The sequence below is a fragment of the Myxocyprinus asiaticus genome, chromosome 48 (genome assembly GCF_019703515.2).
Source record: "Myxocyprinus asiaticus isolate MX2 ecotype Aquarium Trade chromosome 48, UBuf_Myxa_2, whole genome shotgun sequence".
NCBI lineage: Eukaryota > Metazoa > Chordata > Actinopteri > Cypriniformes > Catostomidae > Myxocyprinus > Myxocyprinus asiaticus.
Genome location: NC_059391.1, coordinates 7,851,414 through 7,870,586, shown reverse-complemented (window position 1 = coordinate 7,870,586; position 19,173 = coordinate 7,851,414). Strand labels below are relative to the sequence as shown.

Here is a 19,173-nt window from a genome sequence, read left to right as displayed (position 1 = left end):
TCATAAGGTAGAATACATTTACTTGTTTAGATTGAGAATGTAACTGAAGATCTGTTACCTTTGCTTTATTAAAGGCATCTCAAACGTGATGTTCTCCGCGAGTGTGGTGTTTAGCAGCCAGGGCTTCTGGGAGGCGTATGCCACAGCACCTCTTTTCCTGTCAGAGGGGTTGCCATAACATCAGTGACCTCCTTCACAACACCAATGTAGCTCTTAAATATAAAAGAAAAGCTTGTTCAAGCTTTATTTTAACTGACCTACACTAAGAATGATAATTTAAGATTTACTGTGTGCTCTAACAAACAAGATGAAATGTCAATGGCCATGTCCTACATTGTGAAATTCTGTAGGCATTATGGATTTGTTTTAAATGATAACAGAAAGGTAAATAATTACTTTTCTACTATAGTAATTACTTTTCTTCAGTACGGTAAATATTAAAACATTCTATCTAGCTCATCTGGCACAATGGCTTTGTTTGGAATGGAATACTAGTGCGTTGGTAACTGCATACTGTGCACTATATATTGTATACTCCCTACTATAATTTTTTTAATTTTTGTTTATGTATAACAGTGCATATTGTGCAACGATAAACATTATCATTCACAGTGCTATGCAACAGTGCATTGTTGACACATGACCTTGCTACGTTGCATGCTTAATTCCACAAGTGGAGTCTGTTATAATTTTGCATTCTTAATGAGTAAAATGAGTAAAAAATTAGCCAAGAAAGAGATATTAAAAACTGTGTTTGATATTGTTTCTGTTCATTCATCACACTAGACATGGAAGGTCAAATTGAGCACACTGAATTGTGCAATGAAGTATTCTGAGCAGTGTGCTTTGCTTCTTTATGGCTTATTTTGCATCCTGTGCATAGTATACATTCTGTATACTGCTAAAATATTATTAGTATGCTTGTATGCTATTCTGAACCAAGGTCTCATGTGATGTGTGTGTTTGTGTGTACATACCTGATATCCCCCTCTGCAGCTGCATCTGCAGGGCTGAAAACACAAATACATCATTTAAAAACATTGTTGTAGAGCATCATAAAGAGACACTTTTATACCCATCATAAATAAACTCTCAAGCATTGCCAAGTATATCAAGGTGACCAAACTACATTTCTTTCTAAACCCTGCAGTTCTTTATATTAAACCTAAAATGTTGGTGATGATGCCATGTAATAGGATGCTGGAAATAGTGCTGTGTAATCATGCATGGGTCAGCTGGCAATGCAGTGAAGTCTGGGTTTAAATTAAGGTGAGTGCAGTGAAAAAGACTCAAGCTTTAGAGAGGCAGCAGAAAATTAGATTGGTTTAACGCTAATCTCTTTAGTTGTTGTAGTCTGAACAAAAACAAAAGCATGGAATATATTTGTATGTGGTTTCAAATCTGATTAAAAGATTTTTGGAAATGAGTTTCAGTCTAAACAGTTCGATCATAGCTGAAGATTTTTATTTAATCATTCAGGCCGCAACACACATGTAACATACATATTGCAGTGTTTATTTGTCCGAATTAATTATTAACATAATGAACTATACCTGTATGTCAGTCGCTATGTAGTGAATGAATGAAAGGAACAGGCTCGAAATACTGTAATGCGTCTGATGCGCCTCATGAGTTCAGTACCATGATAGGCATGAACAGAGCCAACATTAAGTTTTCTATCCTTCCCTTCCACAATGACAGTTATCTCAGTTGTTGTAAGAGAAAGCCTCTACATATGTTAACACATAAGTCAATACTATGGAAACCAATGCAGATATACTAAATATATTGACTACACTGTCTGAACAGTTGTGATACAATTTTATCACTTGCAAAATGGCAGTGTGGACAGGTGGTTCTAAAGATTGGATTTGAAAAATAAATCAAAACAGAGTGCAATGGTAAGGTTCTGAAAGGGAAAATCCCATTCATTTTCTCCAATTGATCACAAGTCACAACTTAGTTTGATTTTCAATTTCATTTTTAAATAGTGTTTAATAGTAAAATTCCCGATTAAGAACTACAGTGTCCATAATCCTAAAGAGAAATCCACCAATCAGAGAAGCCACTGTTACTATGGAAATGAAAATCCAGTCTAAAGAGCTTACTGACCACCCACTCCTATTAAGCCTTGCGAATGATTTAATCGTATCGATCACCCTACCCACACAACTACTTACAGTACATATTTGTGTAAGTGCTGTCAGTCCATTACAATATTTAATTGTGATTAATCACATTAAATTTCATAGTTAATCGTGATTAATCACAGCTTCTGAAAGTGCTAAAATTTTACTCTATATATACATCTTTTCCTGTCAAAAATGCATTTAGTTCCTAATTATAAAATAAAATAAAACAATGTGTAACACTAATGTTTTATTAACATTTTCCAAACAAAGCATTCCACAGTATAAAGACAGAAATGCACTAAAATAGCACCAATTCAAGAAACATTAATAATCAATTATCAATTAATTAACAATATTAATCGTGGCTATTCGCTATGCTACAGCAATTGTGAAGCTGCATTTACATGATTCGTGCCGCTTTAAACTCTACATAGAAATGCTTGCAGAGAACATCTTGTTTTGCTTTTAGCACTGGAACTGTCCATGCAACAATACATTACTTGTCTGGTAAGACAGAAGTGCAACGCAACGCTGGTAAAATGCTGATGCTTTACTCCAGTGAGACATGTGAAGCAGTGTTTCTACAACTGCATTTGCCTTTTTATTTCAATTTCAAATAAAATATTGAATAAAATATAGTTCCTAGAATATCAAAATCCACAAAAGGAGGTAGATAATTTTCCTATTTGGCTCCTAAACTATGGAACAGTCTCCCTAACACTGTTCAGGACACAGACACACTTACTCAGTTTAAGTCTAGACTAAAGACTCATCTATTTAGCCAGGCATACACCTAATTGATCCATCAACACAATTAGGCTGCTATAGTTAGGTCTGCCGGAACCATAAACATTTATCACGCTCTATAACTCTGCAAAATATTTAGTGGCATCTATGACAATATTAGATTCTTATCTCGAGGTTACCAGAGCCAACCAGATCCAGCTCCGTTCCTGCTTGGTGTCGGACTCCACTGCTATGCGTCTCTCAGTGATGATGGCTAAATGCAGCCGGTGCCAGTCAGACATCACTTCAGTCTATTACGATGGACTTCAGGGGATGAATTGATGCCAACTCCAACCATAAGACATGGGATACTTCATATGCCACTGCCTGAACCTTGGACTTAGGATAGACCTCATCGAAATGACCTGCTGTTTGAACTGCGATGCACCTCACTGATCTCTGCCTGCATCACCTTGGTCTAATGATGGACTACACTCTTGAAATGGAATACATAGACTTTCAATTATTTGCCAACAAAAGCCTTCATTGTCCAACTAACAAAGGACAATGCATCTATGTGAACTTCTGCAGTTAATCCAGGATGAACTTCAAAGACATTAGTCATTAATCTTACAGTTCATACAAAATCTTTGTTTAAACACTGACCCTTAACACTTACTTAGTTTAATCATTTTAAACCATGACTTGCACTGCACACAAATAACTAATATTGGCATTATATTCATGATGTTAGCCAGAGGGGAACTAGCCCCACAGTGAGCCTGGTTTTTCCAAAAGTTATTTTTCTCCATCAACCAACATCTTATGGAGTTTTGTGTTCCTTGCCACAGTCGCCTTCAGCTTGCTCACTGCGGTTCTAAATACAATTATGATTTAATTATTTATTTTTTATACACAATTTACAGTCATATTTAATCAAACTACACAATGATGACTCTTAAGACTTTATAGATATTACAGTTTTCATTTTCTGTTAAAGCATGATTTTCTGTAAAGCTGCTTTGAAACGATGTGTTGTGAAAAGCACTAACAAATAAAAATGACGACTCGATTTGCAGATGCTTTTTTAATAAAGTCAAAGTTTGTAACATGAAATATCTCATAACTGGCTAGTTTGGTTCATCACTTGTTTTTGAAATCCCTACCTGAGAAAATAAATGGGAAAATTATTTTGGAACCAATGCAGCTGAAAAAGTGAACAGGCACTATTGCGCTCTATTGGGTGCAGTATGAACAAAGCCTTAATGGACTTGTCTTTAAAAAGTACTGGGCTTTTAATGTAATTGTGTCCTTCATCAGACATCGAGGACAGGAAAAATAGGCTTTTGATTAAAACCATTAAGTTTCATAATTAGATATCTGAAAAGTAATTTTCTCTTTTGTGCTGTGACAAAAGAAGATTCTGATAATAATACACCTGGCATTGTAATAATGTGTGATATAGTGATTGCTGCCAACAGTAATAAGAGACTTCTGTCCTTGGCTACCAATCCCCCCCCCCACACACACACACATTTACGTTCACACATAGTAGCCCATTGTCACAGCTCATGCTGCTTTATTGATGACCAGTGGGATGATAGTCCATTTTATCATCAGCACCAACTGTCAGCTTTTTGTAGTAATACTGCAGGCTTTGTAAAATAATTCCCGAGAACCTATGTGCTGTTCGCTAAAGAGCTTATTAGGTCCCCATTATAGTAAAATCTATACTGTTCAAAGAAGCAAAAGCATTAACTATAAAACTCTAGGTGTGCCCAAAAACAAATACATGCAGGTGAGAAGTATGAATAGATTCTGGACATACATCATCTGGGAATGTGGTCATTGTCCCGTGACCCAAATATATGACATAATAATAACAACCACGAAAATAATACACGTGGGTTTTGTTAAATAAACACTATTTAAGCACAAGGAACGACTATCTTAGTATATATACTGTAGCACTTTACAGTATTTCTTGTGTACTCTTTTATGAATATTGAGGATTCGGACATTCTACCCATTAGCTTATTGTTTTTTTGGCATAGTATATAGTAGGTAAGTATGCATATTCGGATGCAGCTCATGACAGTCTAAAAACCTAGCAAGCTACCTGGCGAGATAGCTTTCTACATCAAATTTCGGCCAAAATTAGGAATCTTAGATGTTAACGTAATTTTGCTAACTATTTGAGAGAGCCTTCATGTTTGACTGCACCCAAAATTACTATTATGCCCAAAAAAATACAGTCTAGTAAAAAAGCTAATTACTTGATAGCTTAGCCACATGCTAATGTTAGAAAAATCTCTGAGTGTCTTGCTTGTGTGGTTTACATAAAGAACATTGGTCCTTGTGCTTCGTCCAGCTGTTAAAAATGCATCCTGTGTGACCGGCTCTCATTCTGTGGCTGCGCAGCTTGTGAGGCTTGTTAAGGCGTGTTGACTGCCCCCTGCTGACATGCTCGTAAAACAAAGTTACATGTACTCCAAGCTTGAATTGCTCTGATGGTAGAAAAACACTTGCTTTCATTATGGAATTTATGCATGGGTCAAGAGCAAGGTTATAATAGTTTAAAATTTTTTATTTTGTTTTTATTTCTATTTCAATTTTAATTGTTCACTCCAATTTAGTTTAGTTTTTGTTTTATTTGTTAGTTCTTTTTTATATTAGGGATAATAGGAGAGTGGGGAAAACAGGCATTTGTGTAATTGTGTAATGAGTGATTTATTGAACTTAACCACAAAGTCCTCTTTAATGCACTGGACATGAGAAAGTAACTCAGTGAAACTCTAAAAACTGAATTTCAAACAATACTCTTTACTAGTTCCAAATGAAATGTAAAACAAATCACAGATTGACAGGGTAAGACAGAATGAGTGAGAAGACTGTGTGTGTCTGTGTGTGTATGTATTGGATGTATGTTGATATGTGAGTGTGTGTGTGGGAGAGAGAGAGAGAGAGAGAGAGAGAGAGAGAGAGAGAGAGAGAGAGAGAGAATAAATTACACATTGTTATATTGTATTGTTATAAACAAAGGCACCCTTCCATGGTTTTAGTTTAGTTTCAGTTTTTCCAATTATGCTATTTTTATTTAAATGTTTTTTTTTTACATTTATTTTTCATCTTCGCATTTGTTTTAGTTTACGATAATAACCTTGGTCAGGAGGCATAAATAATTTTTTAACGCATAATTTTTTACACAACATGTTATATCGTCAGCCCTAATTTTTATGTTTTTTGTCAGTGTAAAATGCACACATACTGCAGCATGGCTGAGAAGAAATACACTGACAAGCAGAACAAAGCCGGGGGATTATTGCCAACAAACCACAACTGATCAGCACAGCACAGCACAGCACGACAGCACATGTGCACACACACACCCTCAATCACCCTCAATGAGTGAACACAATAATTAACGGCTGCACTCTCTGCAGGAGGTGCTAATGTTTATCTGTTTTCCTCTTTATCTCTTTGAAAGAACTGAACACCTACCTTTCATTTCCATCTGCATCCATGGGCAGTCTGCAAAACAATAAACAGCAAAATATTAACTCAAACAGGAAGCAACCTTAACATGACAAGAGTTTGACTTGCATACTGTCGATTCTGATAGGCTGTGTTGAGAAATAGCGGCTATCAAAAATACAATATCAAGGATAATGATAATCACTAAATTTAAATAAACATGAAGGCATCAATTGCAGATTTTACCCTCTATATGCCCTCAAAAGTGGAAAAGAACCAATTTTGCAGCACATCTAAAGCTGCAATACAGTTGACGTCTTTCTGCATTGGCTTTGTAGTTAAACTAGGATTCAACTTGTCAATTTCAGGATGATTGTTGTGGACATGCCTTTTCAGGCTGCAACATCTTTACCATTTTCACTCACAACTGGATTTCTTCTTCAAGTAAAGGCAGGAAATGCTCAACAGTGGGGCTGTCAAAATGGCCATTCCATTTGAGGGACAACCATTGAAAGCAGATGACGGATGCGGTTCAAAAAAGTGATTATAAGATACCGTACTGAGACACGTAATTAGCCACTGTGTGCAATTATAAGATAATTGACATTGTGATTTAAACCACAGCACACCACATGTGGAGGTGCTAAGCTGAACATCCAGTGAGAATCTGTATAGTTAATGTCACACTATAAGCGACTATAACAAATCAGACAAATAAAACAGAACTCAATTAAAAAAAAAAAAAAAAAAAAACCTTGTGTTCATCTTACAAACCTAAATGACCCAAAATTATTTTGTATACATTGATTGTCATTTAGTAAAAACAAAACTAGGTATTGAACCGTACAGTCAGTTCTCTTTTACGTTAACTGCTGTTCTACAGTATCTTTTAGGTCAACAGTTTGAAGAGAATCTTGTAAGTTAGTTAAAGCTGACGACATCTAGCTAGCTAATTGAATAATAACACGTGATGCAAAAATGCACATTAAGTATGTTCAATCCTGCCTTAACTTTCATCATATCCTCTTTGTTACATCATAGATTTGCATTTGGGAAATGTAATGTTGACATTAGAAGCTGTGAGAGTCATTTATCTGGGCAGATAACATTTGTTTGATAAATGATTCAGATAAAAGAGATATTAACACTGTCGGCGCCTTGGCTTGGGTGTATCTAACAAACTTAAATTGTGCAATCTTGCATGGCATGCTGAACTGTCTTTTAATCATATGCAGGATATAATTTTTACTAATTAAAATGCAATTAGTTTTTTTTGTATCAGCAATGGAATTAGTGAAACTGCTAATTATTAAGGTCAGTAATTAGGTTTGCACAAGTATAAACATTAACTCTTGATATAACAAAATAATGTCATTACTTACGTAAATACCCATTCCTGATATAAAAAATGGATTTCAACTAGTAAAAAACATCTGAAAATCTGAATGTCTTAAATCCATTTATATTTGAAATGCCAAATCTAATATGTTGAAATACATTTACAAATATCCAATTACTTGTTGTAATTTAATTGCTGATATTAGGAATAGATATTTGTACTAGTAAAGTAATTATTGATAAAAAAAATATATATAGTTTTTAGTAGTACGAAGTACATAGCTGATCTTTAAAATTAGACCTAGTAAGTTATTTATAGATATATGTTATTTTCGTTTTGAACAGGACTGAATGAAAGATCATCGTGAAATATTCTAGTGAAAATGCAGTTACAGTTCTAAAAAGTTATGGCTTTTTACTAGTTTTTGATATCAAGAATGGGTATTTCCATGAGCAATTATGTAATTTTTTATATCAAGAATGAACTTTTTTTTTACTAGTGCAAACCTAATTACTGATATTTTTTTATTTATTTTACTATTAGTAATTCCATTGCAGATATCAAGAATTAACATTTAAACTAGTGAAAATTTAATTATAGATAACTATAATTCATATAGTGTACAGTACATGATTAAATATCAAAAGGGCTGGCGATAAATCTTATACTTTATATACATATTTTTATTTACAAAGCATTAAAAAAAATAACTTGAAAGGTATTAAATAATTTAAAGGGTTAATTTTTGCAATCACTTTAAACAAAATAAGTATTTGACAATTTTTTTTGTTACTAACATTTTGTTACTAACATAGTTTGTTATTAACAATATTTTAACTGTGTTAACAGGCACCAAGTGTAAAGGATCAAAGAGTATTTTGCTTATCTATTACTTAGTGCTAAAAATTACCTAACTTTCATTGTAGCATCTACATTGCATAGATCTACATTTAAATAGACAGAATCATTGAGATTAAAAGCTGTGTGAATCATTTATCTGACCATTTGTCTGATAAATGATTTAAATCAAAGAAAACTTTTCTTGCCACAGGGCCTGTTACTCTCTGATCATGAGCCAGAAATGCAGCATACAACATGAACATTCACACGTAAAAATCATTTCCTTTCCGAATAGGCAACACCCACTTAACAGAGTGAATTTTCTCACTGGCGATATAAACAAACATTCACTAACCAAGAGTTGCATTTAGCCTGTTCTTGGAGAAGACAGCTGTTCAAGAAAAGATTTTGTTCTTGATGTAACTATAGCAAAACATATTGCTTCCTGTGTTTCGAGTTGTGTTAAGAATTGTGGTCTGACTCAGTTCAGATGGCAACAATGCATGAAACCAAGCTTGCGTAGCTAAAAACCTTTGCGTTCACAGTCTACTTGCATAGAGAATGTTTTGGGTCTAAACAATGGGAAAGGGGAATTTTATTTAGACAGCCAAAAAGAATAACCTTTTAACCCTTATATGCACGAGATGCCAAGATAATGTAAAATTCAAGGCATTTTCAGCACAATTAGAAAACAATAGAATAGAAAATATTCTGTTATATTTTTATGTTTTATTTGTCATACTGTACATACAAAGAGATGATGCAACAAATGATTGAAAATTATTCCTATATATAAATCTGGTGATACTCATGTTTTTTCAAATTATAGACCTGTGTCTTTACTACCCTAATTTTCTAAAATATTAGAGAAATTATATATGTTGCAAGGTTGGATACATTTATAGAAAAATTCAAAATATTAAGTGACGGACAGTACGGCTTTCGCTCAAAGTATTCAACAGAAATGGCACTAATGGAATTGGTAGAAGAAATAGCTAGTGCAATTGATAAAAGGGAATATGTGGTGGGAATTTTTGTCAATCTGAAAAAAGCAATTGATTGATCATGAATTTCGGATGAGACGTTAAACCGAGGTCCTGACTATCTGTGGTCATTAAAAATTCCAGGGCACTTCACATAAAGAGTAGGTGTATAAGCCTGGTGTACTGGCCAAATTCCCCCACTGGCCCATATCTATCATGGCCTGCTATAATCCCCATTCCTGAATTGGCTACATCACCCTACTCTCCTCTCCACCAACAGCTGGTGTGTGTTGGGCATTCTGGCGCACTATGGCTGCCGTTGCATCATCCAGGTGGATGCTACACACTGGTGCTGGTTGAGGAGATTCCCCTTATACTATGTAGAGTGCTTTGAGTGTCTAGAAAAGCGCTGTATAAATGTAAGGAATTATTATTAAAGAAATTGTATAAATATGGTATTAGAGGTACTATTCACTTATGTTTATGAAGTTACTTGAAGGATAGGTTCCAATATGTTAGTCTGAATAATAATATTACAAAGGTAATGCAGATAAAATGTAGAGTGCCGCAGGAGTCAGTTCTAGGCCCCAAACTATTTTTTTTATTTTATTTTTTTTAATGAATGATCTTGGGATGGTATCAAAATTATTTAATTGAATTTTGTTTGCAGATGATTAAACTTTATTTTATTCTGATCTGAATTTAGATATAACACTTCAGATGGGGGAACAAGAATAAAAAAAAGTGGTTTGACAAATAAATTGTCCTTAAATTTGGAAAAAACAAAATACATGATATTTAGTAACAAAGAGACTAAAAGAGAATGACAAATAATAATAGAAAATACTAAAATTGAATGAGTAAAATAAACAAAATTCTTAGGAGTCATAATTGATGAAAAACTAAGTTGGAAATCTCATATTAAGATAGTAAAAACTAAGTTAGTGAAATCGATTGCACTTTTGCACAAAGTCAAGTATAGGTTAAATGATAAGGCACTATACACACTGTATTGCGCAATTATGATCCCTTACATAACATATTGCGTTTCTGTTTGGGAAATGCTTAAAACGTACACTCATAAATTTTTTATTCTTCAAAAGAAAGCAATAAGAATTATTTGTAGAAGTAGCTATAGAGAACCATCAAATTATTTATTTGTAAAATTACAGACACTGAAATGTAATGATCTTGTGAATTATAACATTGTTCAGATTATGTACAAAGCTAACACCTGTTTATTGCCAAAAAAACAAAAAACAAACAAACAACAACAAAAAAAAAATTCTGCAGAATTTGTTGGGCAAGAGACAGAGTCAATACAATTTGAGGGGCTTATGTTTGTATAAAAAATAAGACAGTTAGGACTGAATTGAAAAAAAAACAAGTATTTCAGTTCAGGGGGTGGAACTGTGGAAGAAGTTGGGAAGAGATTTAAAATTGTGTAAAACAATTAATACATTTAAGAGAATGTTTAGAAATGATTTGTTAAAAAAGTATGAAAGACAGGATAATAATCATTAGAGTATAAAAAATGTATTAAAGACAATGGAGTTATGAGTATATAGGGTTAAGATTGGGTGATGATATATTTTGTAGATTTGTTTGTGGAATGAGGTCCATGGCCGGGTCTACATTCCCCTCACCCAGTAACATCTGATTGCAATTTAGTACCGGCCTTGCCCGGATCACTAAAGACCCGAGGTATGCATTTAAGGGTTAAGTACTTTGAATTCACTGCTCCTGTTTATTTTTTTTTATTATTATTATTTATCCATATAAAAACATCCTCTAATCTCATACACAAAGTGGATTCACATTTTCTGTCCCAATCCCATTGTTTTCTTAAGTAGCCCCTTTGATTCAGACTCATTTGTTTGGCTGTTACCAGGGGTAACAGGCACTTGAACAAACGCTTCACTGCATTCTGCTTAACCCACGATATGGCTTTTAAAAGAGGTGTCCAAACATCAAACCGCCTCAAATAAACACTGTAATTACAAATAGCCAGTGTGACAGTGCAAACCGAAGAACAGGTGACTCATCTGTGATGAGGACCGGATACAATGGTTGACAAGAACATTGCAGCCTCTATTTGACCTGAGCTAGTTCAGTCTGAGGGTTTATGGCTCTATTACAATTGATGACAAAAAATTTTCTGATACAGTAAATACCCCTTGCTTCACCTGATATTTGAGATATTATGGGGTTTTATTAATTATTCATTACAATGTATTCTCTATTCCCAGGGCGCTCTGCCTCTAAGAGCACTCATGAACAAATGGGAATCCATCCTGTGAATACACCAATCACTTAACCAGGCCCGAGTATGAAATTAGGGTAAACACTTCAGCCATCGATTTGAGCTTTTCAATTATCAGCTTATTCTTATCTCTAATTCTTTTCCCTGTGTACAACCATGAAAGACATGAAATAAACCTTTGAAGACAATTATCTTATCTTTATGACTCAGGGTTTCATTGTTAACTAAATAATTGTTGGAGAGTCTTCAACACTTTCAAATAATTATCTAGTCCTAACTGGACAACTTTGCATATTGAAGCTATTGAATAGAATGTTCAGCTGATACTGTAGGTGAGGAGTGCAATTTCTGCGGAATTGCAAAAATAATGACTTTCTGAACACTCCCCTGTCTGCTATTAGTTGGGATAAGGGCTGAAATGAATAGTTGATGTTATCGACAACGTCGACAATAAAAAATTGTCGTCAAAAATTTTCGATGTCGAATAGTCGTTTGATCTCATGACATAACTCATGACCTCATGGTCTCATGACGTAACATGAAATCACATTCAATTCTAATGATGACATATGAGAGCAGCACTGCAGCTCGCACCTGACTGAGGAGAGGAAGAATTACACAGCTCACAATCCAGATGCACTCTAAACTTTCACAGCTTCTGGTGATGTAGATCGCAAAGTATGAGGGAATTATAATGCAAAAGTACAAAATAAGTAAATACAGAAACACTCTCATTGTGGAATAAGTGGAGCTGGAGCTGCCGCTCCACTGAAGCAAAACTTGCATGTCGAGCGTCTTTAAAGGAAACACTGCGTAGGGCTCAAGACTGTGACTAAAATGGTTGCAAATGCGACCAAAAATAATTGATTGCGACAATCATTTAAATTCTAGTCGCCATTGGCGAAAGTCTTGTTGTGTGCATTCATATGCGGTTTCATCAGATATCATCTTGTGAGTTATTGAATATATTTGTCTCACGCTGCTTTTCACCCATTCTGTTGTGCAAGCTTGCTGCACCACACGCAACAACAAACCCAGCGCAAGAGTTGTGACCAAATGACTCTTTTAAACTGGATCTTTTTCATGAATCACCTGAAAAGAACTGAGGGTTTGAGCTCAGGAGCTCAGGTTACTAGCAGTTTGAATCAGATTCACTTTCTTAGCGAATCAGCTGTCAGTGAGCTCACAACTGGGAGTGCAGATATTTCAAAATAAGAGTCCCATGTGTATTTGGGGCTTCTTGATAATTAAAAGTCCCGGAAGCTGTTCCGGGGGTGGTCACAAGGAGCCAGATAAGTGCTTCGATGTCCCTAGACTCAGCACGGCCACGACATGGTGTGGCACCTTGAGCTCCACACCGCCGTGAGGCCCCACCTGCCGGTACGTCCGATGACATTGTCCCTTTGGTCCCCCCCTTGCGCAGAACCTGGACGCGTGGCTTGCGCTTTCCAATCCGTCACGATGGCTTGTCCGGACCGTCCGACTCGGCTACGTGATTCAGTTCGCCAGGCGTCCGCCCAGGTTCAGCGGTATCCACTTCACCTTGGTGAAGGACAAAAACGCTGCTACCTTGCGCACGGAGATCGCTACCCTCCTACGGAAGGGCACGATAGAACCTGTCCCTCCGGCCGAGATGAAGAAGGGGTTTTACAGCCCCTACTTCATCGTACCGAAAAATGGCGGTGGGTTGCGGCCAATCTTGGACCTGTGAGTACTGAACTGGGCTTTACACAGACTCTCGTTCAAGATGCTGACGCAATAACGCATTCTGGCGAGCATCCGGCATCAAGATTGGTTCGCGGCGGTAGACCTGAAGGACGCGTACTTCCACGTCTCGATCCTTCCTCGACACAGACCCTTCCTACGGTTTGCATTTGAGGATCAGGCGTATCAGTACAAGGTCCTCCCTTTCGGCCTGTCCCTGTCTCCTCGCATCTTCACGAAGGTCGCAGAGGCAGCCCTTGCCCCGCTAAGGGAGGTGGGCATTCGCATTCTCAACTATCTCGATGACTGGCTAATCTTAGCTCACTCTTGAGACATGTTGTGCGCACACAGGGACTTGGTGCTCTCACAACTCAGCTGACTAGGGCTTCGGGTCAACTGGGAAAAGAGCAAGCTCCTCCCGGTTCAGAGCATCTCTTTTCTCTGTTTGGAGTTTGACTCAGTCTCTTTGACAGTGCGCCTCAGGAACGAGCACACCCAGTCGGTGTTGCCCTGTTTGAAGGCGTTCAAACAGAAAACAGCGGTTCCACTGAAACTTTTTCAGAGGCTCCTGGGGCATATGGCATCCTCAGCGGTGGCCAACCCGCTCGGGTTGATGCATATGAGACCGCTTCTGCACTGGCTTCAGACTCGAGTCCCGAGATAGGCATGGCGCCGTGGGACACATCGCGTGGTCATCACGCCGGTCTGTCACTGTCTTTTCAGCCCTTGGACCGACCTCTCATTTCTACAGGCAGGTGTACCCCTAGAACCCCGTGTCGTGGTCACGACGGACGCCTCCAAAACGGGCTGGGGCGCTGTTTGCAAGGGACACGCAGCCGCCGGCTTGTGGACGGGCCCGCGACTGCATTGGCACATCAACTGCCTCGAGTTGTTGGCAATTCTGCTCACCCTGCGGAGGTTTTGGCTGTTGATCCAGGGCAAGCACGTGTTAGTTCACACAGACAACACAGCAACGGTAGCATATGTCAACCACCAAGGCGGTCTGCACTCTCGTTGTATGTCAACAGCACATCAAGTCGCTGCAAGCCACTCACATCCCGGGCAACCTCAACACTACAGCGGACGCGCTGTCACGATAGGTTACCCTCAGGGGAGAGTGGAGACTCCACCCTCAGGTGGTCCAGCTGATTTGGAGTCGATTTCGACAGGCACAGGTGCACCTGTTCGCCTCCCAAGAATCCTCCCCACTGCCCGCTCTGGTATGCCCTGACCGAGGCCCCCCTCGGCATAAACACGCTGGCACACAGCTGGCCCCCTGGCATGCACAAATATGTGTTTCCCCCAGTAAGCCTACTTGCACAGACCCTGTGCAAAGTCAGGGAGGACGAGGAGCAGGTCATCCTGGTAGCACCCTACTGGTCCACCCAGATGTGGTTCTCGGACCTCACGCTCCTCGTGACAGCCCCCCCCCCCCCGGTGAAATCCCCTGAGGAAGGACCTTCTTTCTCAGGGACGGGGCACCATCTGCCACCCACGACCAGACCTCTGGAATCTCCATGTCTGGCCCCTGAACGGGACGCGGAAGACCTAAGCGGTCTACCACCTGCGGAGCTAGATGCAGCTAGATTACAATGTGATAGCTCGCGACTTACTGAATCATAATATATGTGTCACTATGCATTTCTTTTTGTGAAGAAAATTGGCAAAATGCATCTTAATTAATAAAAGAGAGTTTTTTTTTGTGAGTTAAAGATGGATTGAAGTGAACAGAAAAGTGAGAGAGGGTAGTCTTTGCCCCATTACACAGTGAAACAAAATATGTTTTTGATTTGTTTTTGTTTTTGCTTGTTTTAGCAGCTATACTGGAGAAGAAAAAATTGTTATCTGAGAATGTTGAATATAATATTAAAAATACAAATATTTTAAAATATCTAAACATCCTTCAAAAAAGATGCATTCACCTGAGAAGCAGCATATAAGATATTTAGACTTGCTTTTAGAGAACAGATCTTGAATATAAGTATTTTTTGTCTTTACTGCACTTGCAGAAGTATAACCAAGTGCAAAAATACACTTATATACAAAATACACTTATATTTAAGATAAAGTCTAAATGTCTTATATGTTGCTTCTCAAGTAAATGTATCTTGTTTTAAGGATTTTTAGACAATTTTAAATGGAAAACAAGACAAAAACACTTGATAACAATAGGATTTTTTGCAGTGAATATCTTTACTGAATTAAACTTAATAAAAAGTATTTTTCCCTTTAATTCAGTGAATGTCATTTAGAGGTATTTAAAAAAATTATTTTGTTCTCTTTAATGTTAGTAAGCACGTTTAATACAACCTTTTAAGTCGGGGCACAATCTGAATAATCGGTTAAGAGCTAATGATTAATCGTTGAAATAATCGACGAATAGTCATTCTAATAATCATTAGATTAATCGATTATCAAAATAATCATTAGTTGCAGCCCTTGTTGGGATAGTCCCACAGACAGATAGTCATGCCCCAAACTCACATCACTGGTTGTCAGGCTGGCTGGGGTGATCAAACAAACAGAACAATGTTTTGATAATGCCACAGCCACATTGTTTAACCCTTTACGGAGGGATCAACCATTGTGTGGATTATTTACTGTATAGTTGTCTCTGCAATTAAGCTGGGAGAGCAGAAAGTGTTTAAATTTCAAAATGACTATGGATTCTGCATTCTCACCTGCTCCATTTCACAGTTCCTGAGATCTTTTGCATCTCACCCAATGCAGCCAGCAACAGAGATGATTTTCCACAACCAACCTGTCCTACTATTATTGTTAACTGACCTGTGGAGAGAATGCAAAAAAAAAAAAAAATCAACATATATCTGGACAAACCCAAAAGTCTTCCCCTCCACCGTAGCTCTTTATTCTGACTGTGCTTGCATTCAATTCAAAGCAGTCAAACCAACGATGCTTGATGCCAAACCTGGCGTGACATCTGCATACAACAGTGTTTTCCACAAAACTGTTTGGGGCTCTGTCTTTTGGGAGCCAAACTGTCAGTTTTGCAAATGTAGTTCTTGCCTATATAGATATGTATCTGAATATAGTATTATATATATATATATATATATATATATATATATATATATATATATATATATATATATAGTATAGTATATAGTTGTACATCCTGAATATATACTTATAAATCAGAATATATAGTAATAAATCCTGAACATATAAATGTATCTCTAAATATTTACAGTAGTTATAAATCTGAATATATAAATATAAATCATGAATATATTTTAAAATCTGAATACATAAACATAAATCCTAAATATAATGTATAGATATAAATGTGAAAATATAAATATAAATTCTGAATATAATGTTCAATTCAGAAAATATAGTTATAAAATCAGAATATGTACTGTAGTTATAAATCCGAATAAATGGTTATGAAATCTTAACATACAATTGTAAACCTTAAAATACAATTAAAATCCTGAATGTATAGTTATAAATCTGAATGTAAAGTTGTAAATTTGAACATATATCTTTAATAGTTAACTGTATCTCTAAATATATCGTTTTTAATTTGAATATATAAATCTAAATCCTGAATATATATAGTAGTAAACCTGAATAATTAAATATAATTCCTGAATATAAATTTGTAAATCTGAATATATAAATATAAATCCTGAATATATAGTAGTAAATCTGAATATATAAATGTAAATCCTGAATATATAAATGTAACGCTGAATACAGTATATAAATAAAACTTAACGCTCAGGCATGTTGAAAAACACCGCTAGTTTTCATACACTATGATGATCATATGCCAACAAATTTGAGGCAGCATTTTTGTTTTGATGACTTGCATATTTCAAAATCTATCCACTGCAAGAGGATTAAATAAAGTGGCGGGAGTAGCTATACTGTGCATCGAAAAACAGAAACATCACTTCCAGCATAGACATCTCTGTTAATTATAAAATGAGTGATCTAGTTTTGTTGTGTCGCAAAACAGTGTTTTGTTTGGATACACATTCACTCCCCATACACACCTCTATCTGTCTTTCTCTCTCATTTGAGTTGCAGAGTGCATACAAATCTGGAATTAATTGAATGCCAAAGAATTATACAGTATGATAATAATAACACCAGTAAACCAGAGCTCATGGTACAGTGTATACAGCTGTATAAGTAGCTGCAGGCATTGCTGCATGAGGGTGAGTAAATGCTGACAAAATGAGATGAGCCAGGTAGTAAGTATATTTGTGACAGGACTCACCAAAAGGAATCTTAATATCCACATTGGATAACGTTGGGGTTCCATCAGTCCAGTTGAAAAAGCCATTTGTTATCTGGAACAGAAAGCAGACAGTTATTCCCAGCACATGGGTGCATGCTTTCTTTCTTGTCTCCTCATATTGCTCACATTTTCTTTCACTGTATGAACAAAGACATGAGCTGAATCTCACCTTGATGCAGACATCTTCATCCTCCACAGTCATTGGCTCATCCTCCTGTTCACTCTGCAGCCCACAGCTGTTCCACTCCTCTCTAACAGGACGCTTACGGTTCACCACTTTCAGAGGCTTTATTAGAGGTGAGAAAAACAACAGATCTACTAAAGCTCAGCATGAGCAACCTCTTCAACAGTGATAACATCTCCATGCTTTACACAGTTGTGGTATATTATACATACAAATTCCATGACATTACTTTTTCAGCATAATTATTTCAGCTGACTGGACTCACCAGGGCCTGATACTTGTAGGGATTGGTGGAATTATGTAATATGGTTGCTCTGGGATCCTGTTCACCTCCGATCTCATCACAGGAAAAAAACTCACTTAGCTTCTGAACACTAGAACAAAGACGATAAAATAGTTTGCCAGGTATTTACAGTATATAGTATCCATGTTGCGTTCACTACAATTTCTCTTATTTATTGTTGAATTTGCACCTAGGCCACAAATATCCGATACGAACAGTGCTCAAAGTGGGCAGGTATGCATCGGTTTGCCATACCGGTAACAATGCAAAAATAGCAGCTCTAACAAGAGAAAGTTTTGTGACAAAGAAAAAATGGAATCTGTTAATTATGCGATTTTATACGTAGCAATCCTTTATTTATGGCAGAGAGAGAATGTTCTTCCTTTCAGCATTAAATTCTGAACTCATCTATAAATCTACATGGCCCAATGCCTACCAGTCAAAACAATTCTGAAATACTACCACATACCACCAAGTATCACGAAATAAATTCAAACTAATACCACAGATTAATGGATAGATTTTGTTTTCAAGTAGTATAGAGTGTATTGTTGGAAGCAGAAAATGCTGTAAAGACATTGGAAACAGCTGATGCTCTCATGAAAAATGTTGATGACAAGCAAGCAGTCAATTCCCCTCGTTAAATGAAAATGACTGAGACTGGTGGCACAGATGGCCTGTTTTCCAGACAGCACTGATCTATGACCTGTAGATACAGCTTTCCCTCTCTGAAATGTGTTCCACATCATTAGGTTGAAGTGACTGAACCCGAGGCACATAGACACACATTTGATTTTTCAGAGCAGAGTATAGCTGTTATGGGAGGGAACAAAATGCACAGCTCAACTGAGCTGAAATGATTTATCACACATTGACATACGAAACACGTGAGACCACTTGATCTAAACCCCGGGTGGTTAATTAAAAACTGTAAATCTTAAACTGTATTTGTTGGTCCTATAACACTGTAATATG

The 19,173-nt window shown here is 36.8% G+C and overlaps 1 protein-coding gene across 4 annotated transcripts in view; it reads right to left on the bottom strand.

The window, feature by feature from the left end:
- LOC127437715 (ATP-binding cassette sub-family C member 8-like) overlaps positions 1-19,173 on the bottom strand; it is a 96,813-nt gene that overhangs the window by 40,794 nt on the left and 36,846 nt on the right. For all 4 annotated transcript variants that reach the window (XM_051692809.1, XM_051692810.1, XM_051692811.1 and 1 more), the window contains 7 exons: positions 18,181-18,289; positions 17,901-18,017; positions 17,711-17,783; positions 16,143-16,248; positions 6,360-6,389; positions 978-1,010; positions 59-157 (listed from right to left, as the gene is read on the bottom strand). In XM_051692809.1, coding sequence (XP_051548769.1) covers positions 59-157; positions 978-1,010; positions 6,360-6,389; positions 16,143-16,248; positions 17,711-17,783; positions 17,901-18,017; positions 18,181-18,289 — 567 coding nt within the window. The remainder of the gene's footprint in view (positions 1-58; positions 158-977; positions 1,011-6,359; positions 6,390-16,142; positions 16,249-17,710; positions 17,784-17,900; positions 18,018-18,180; positions 18,290-19,173) is intronic.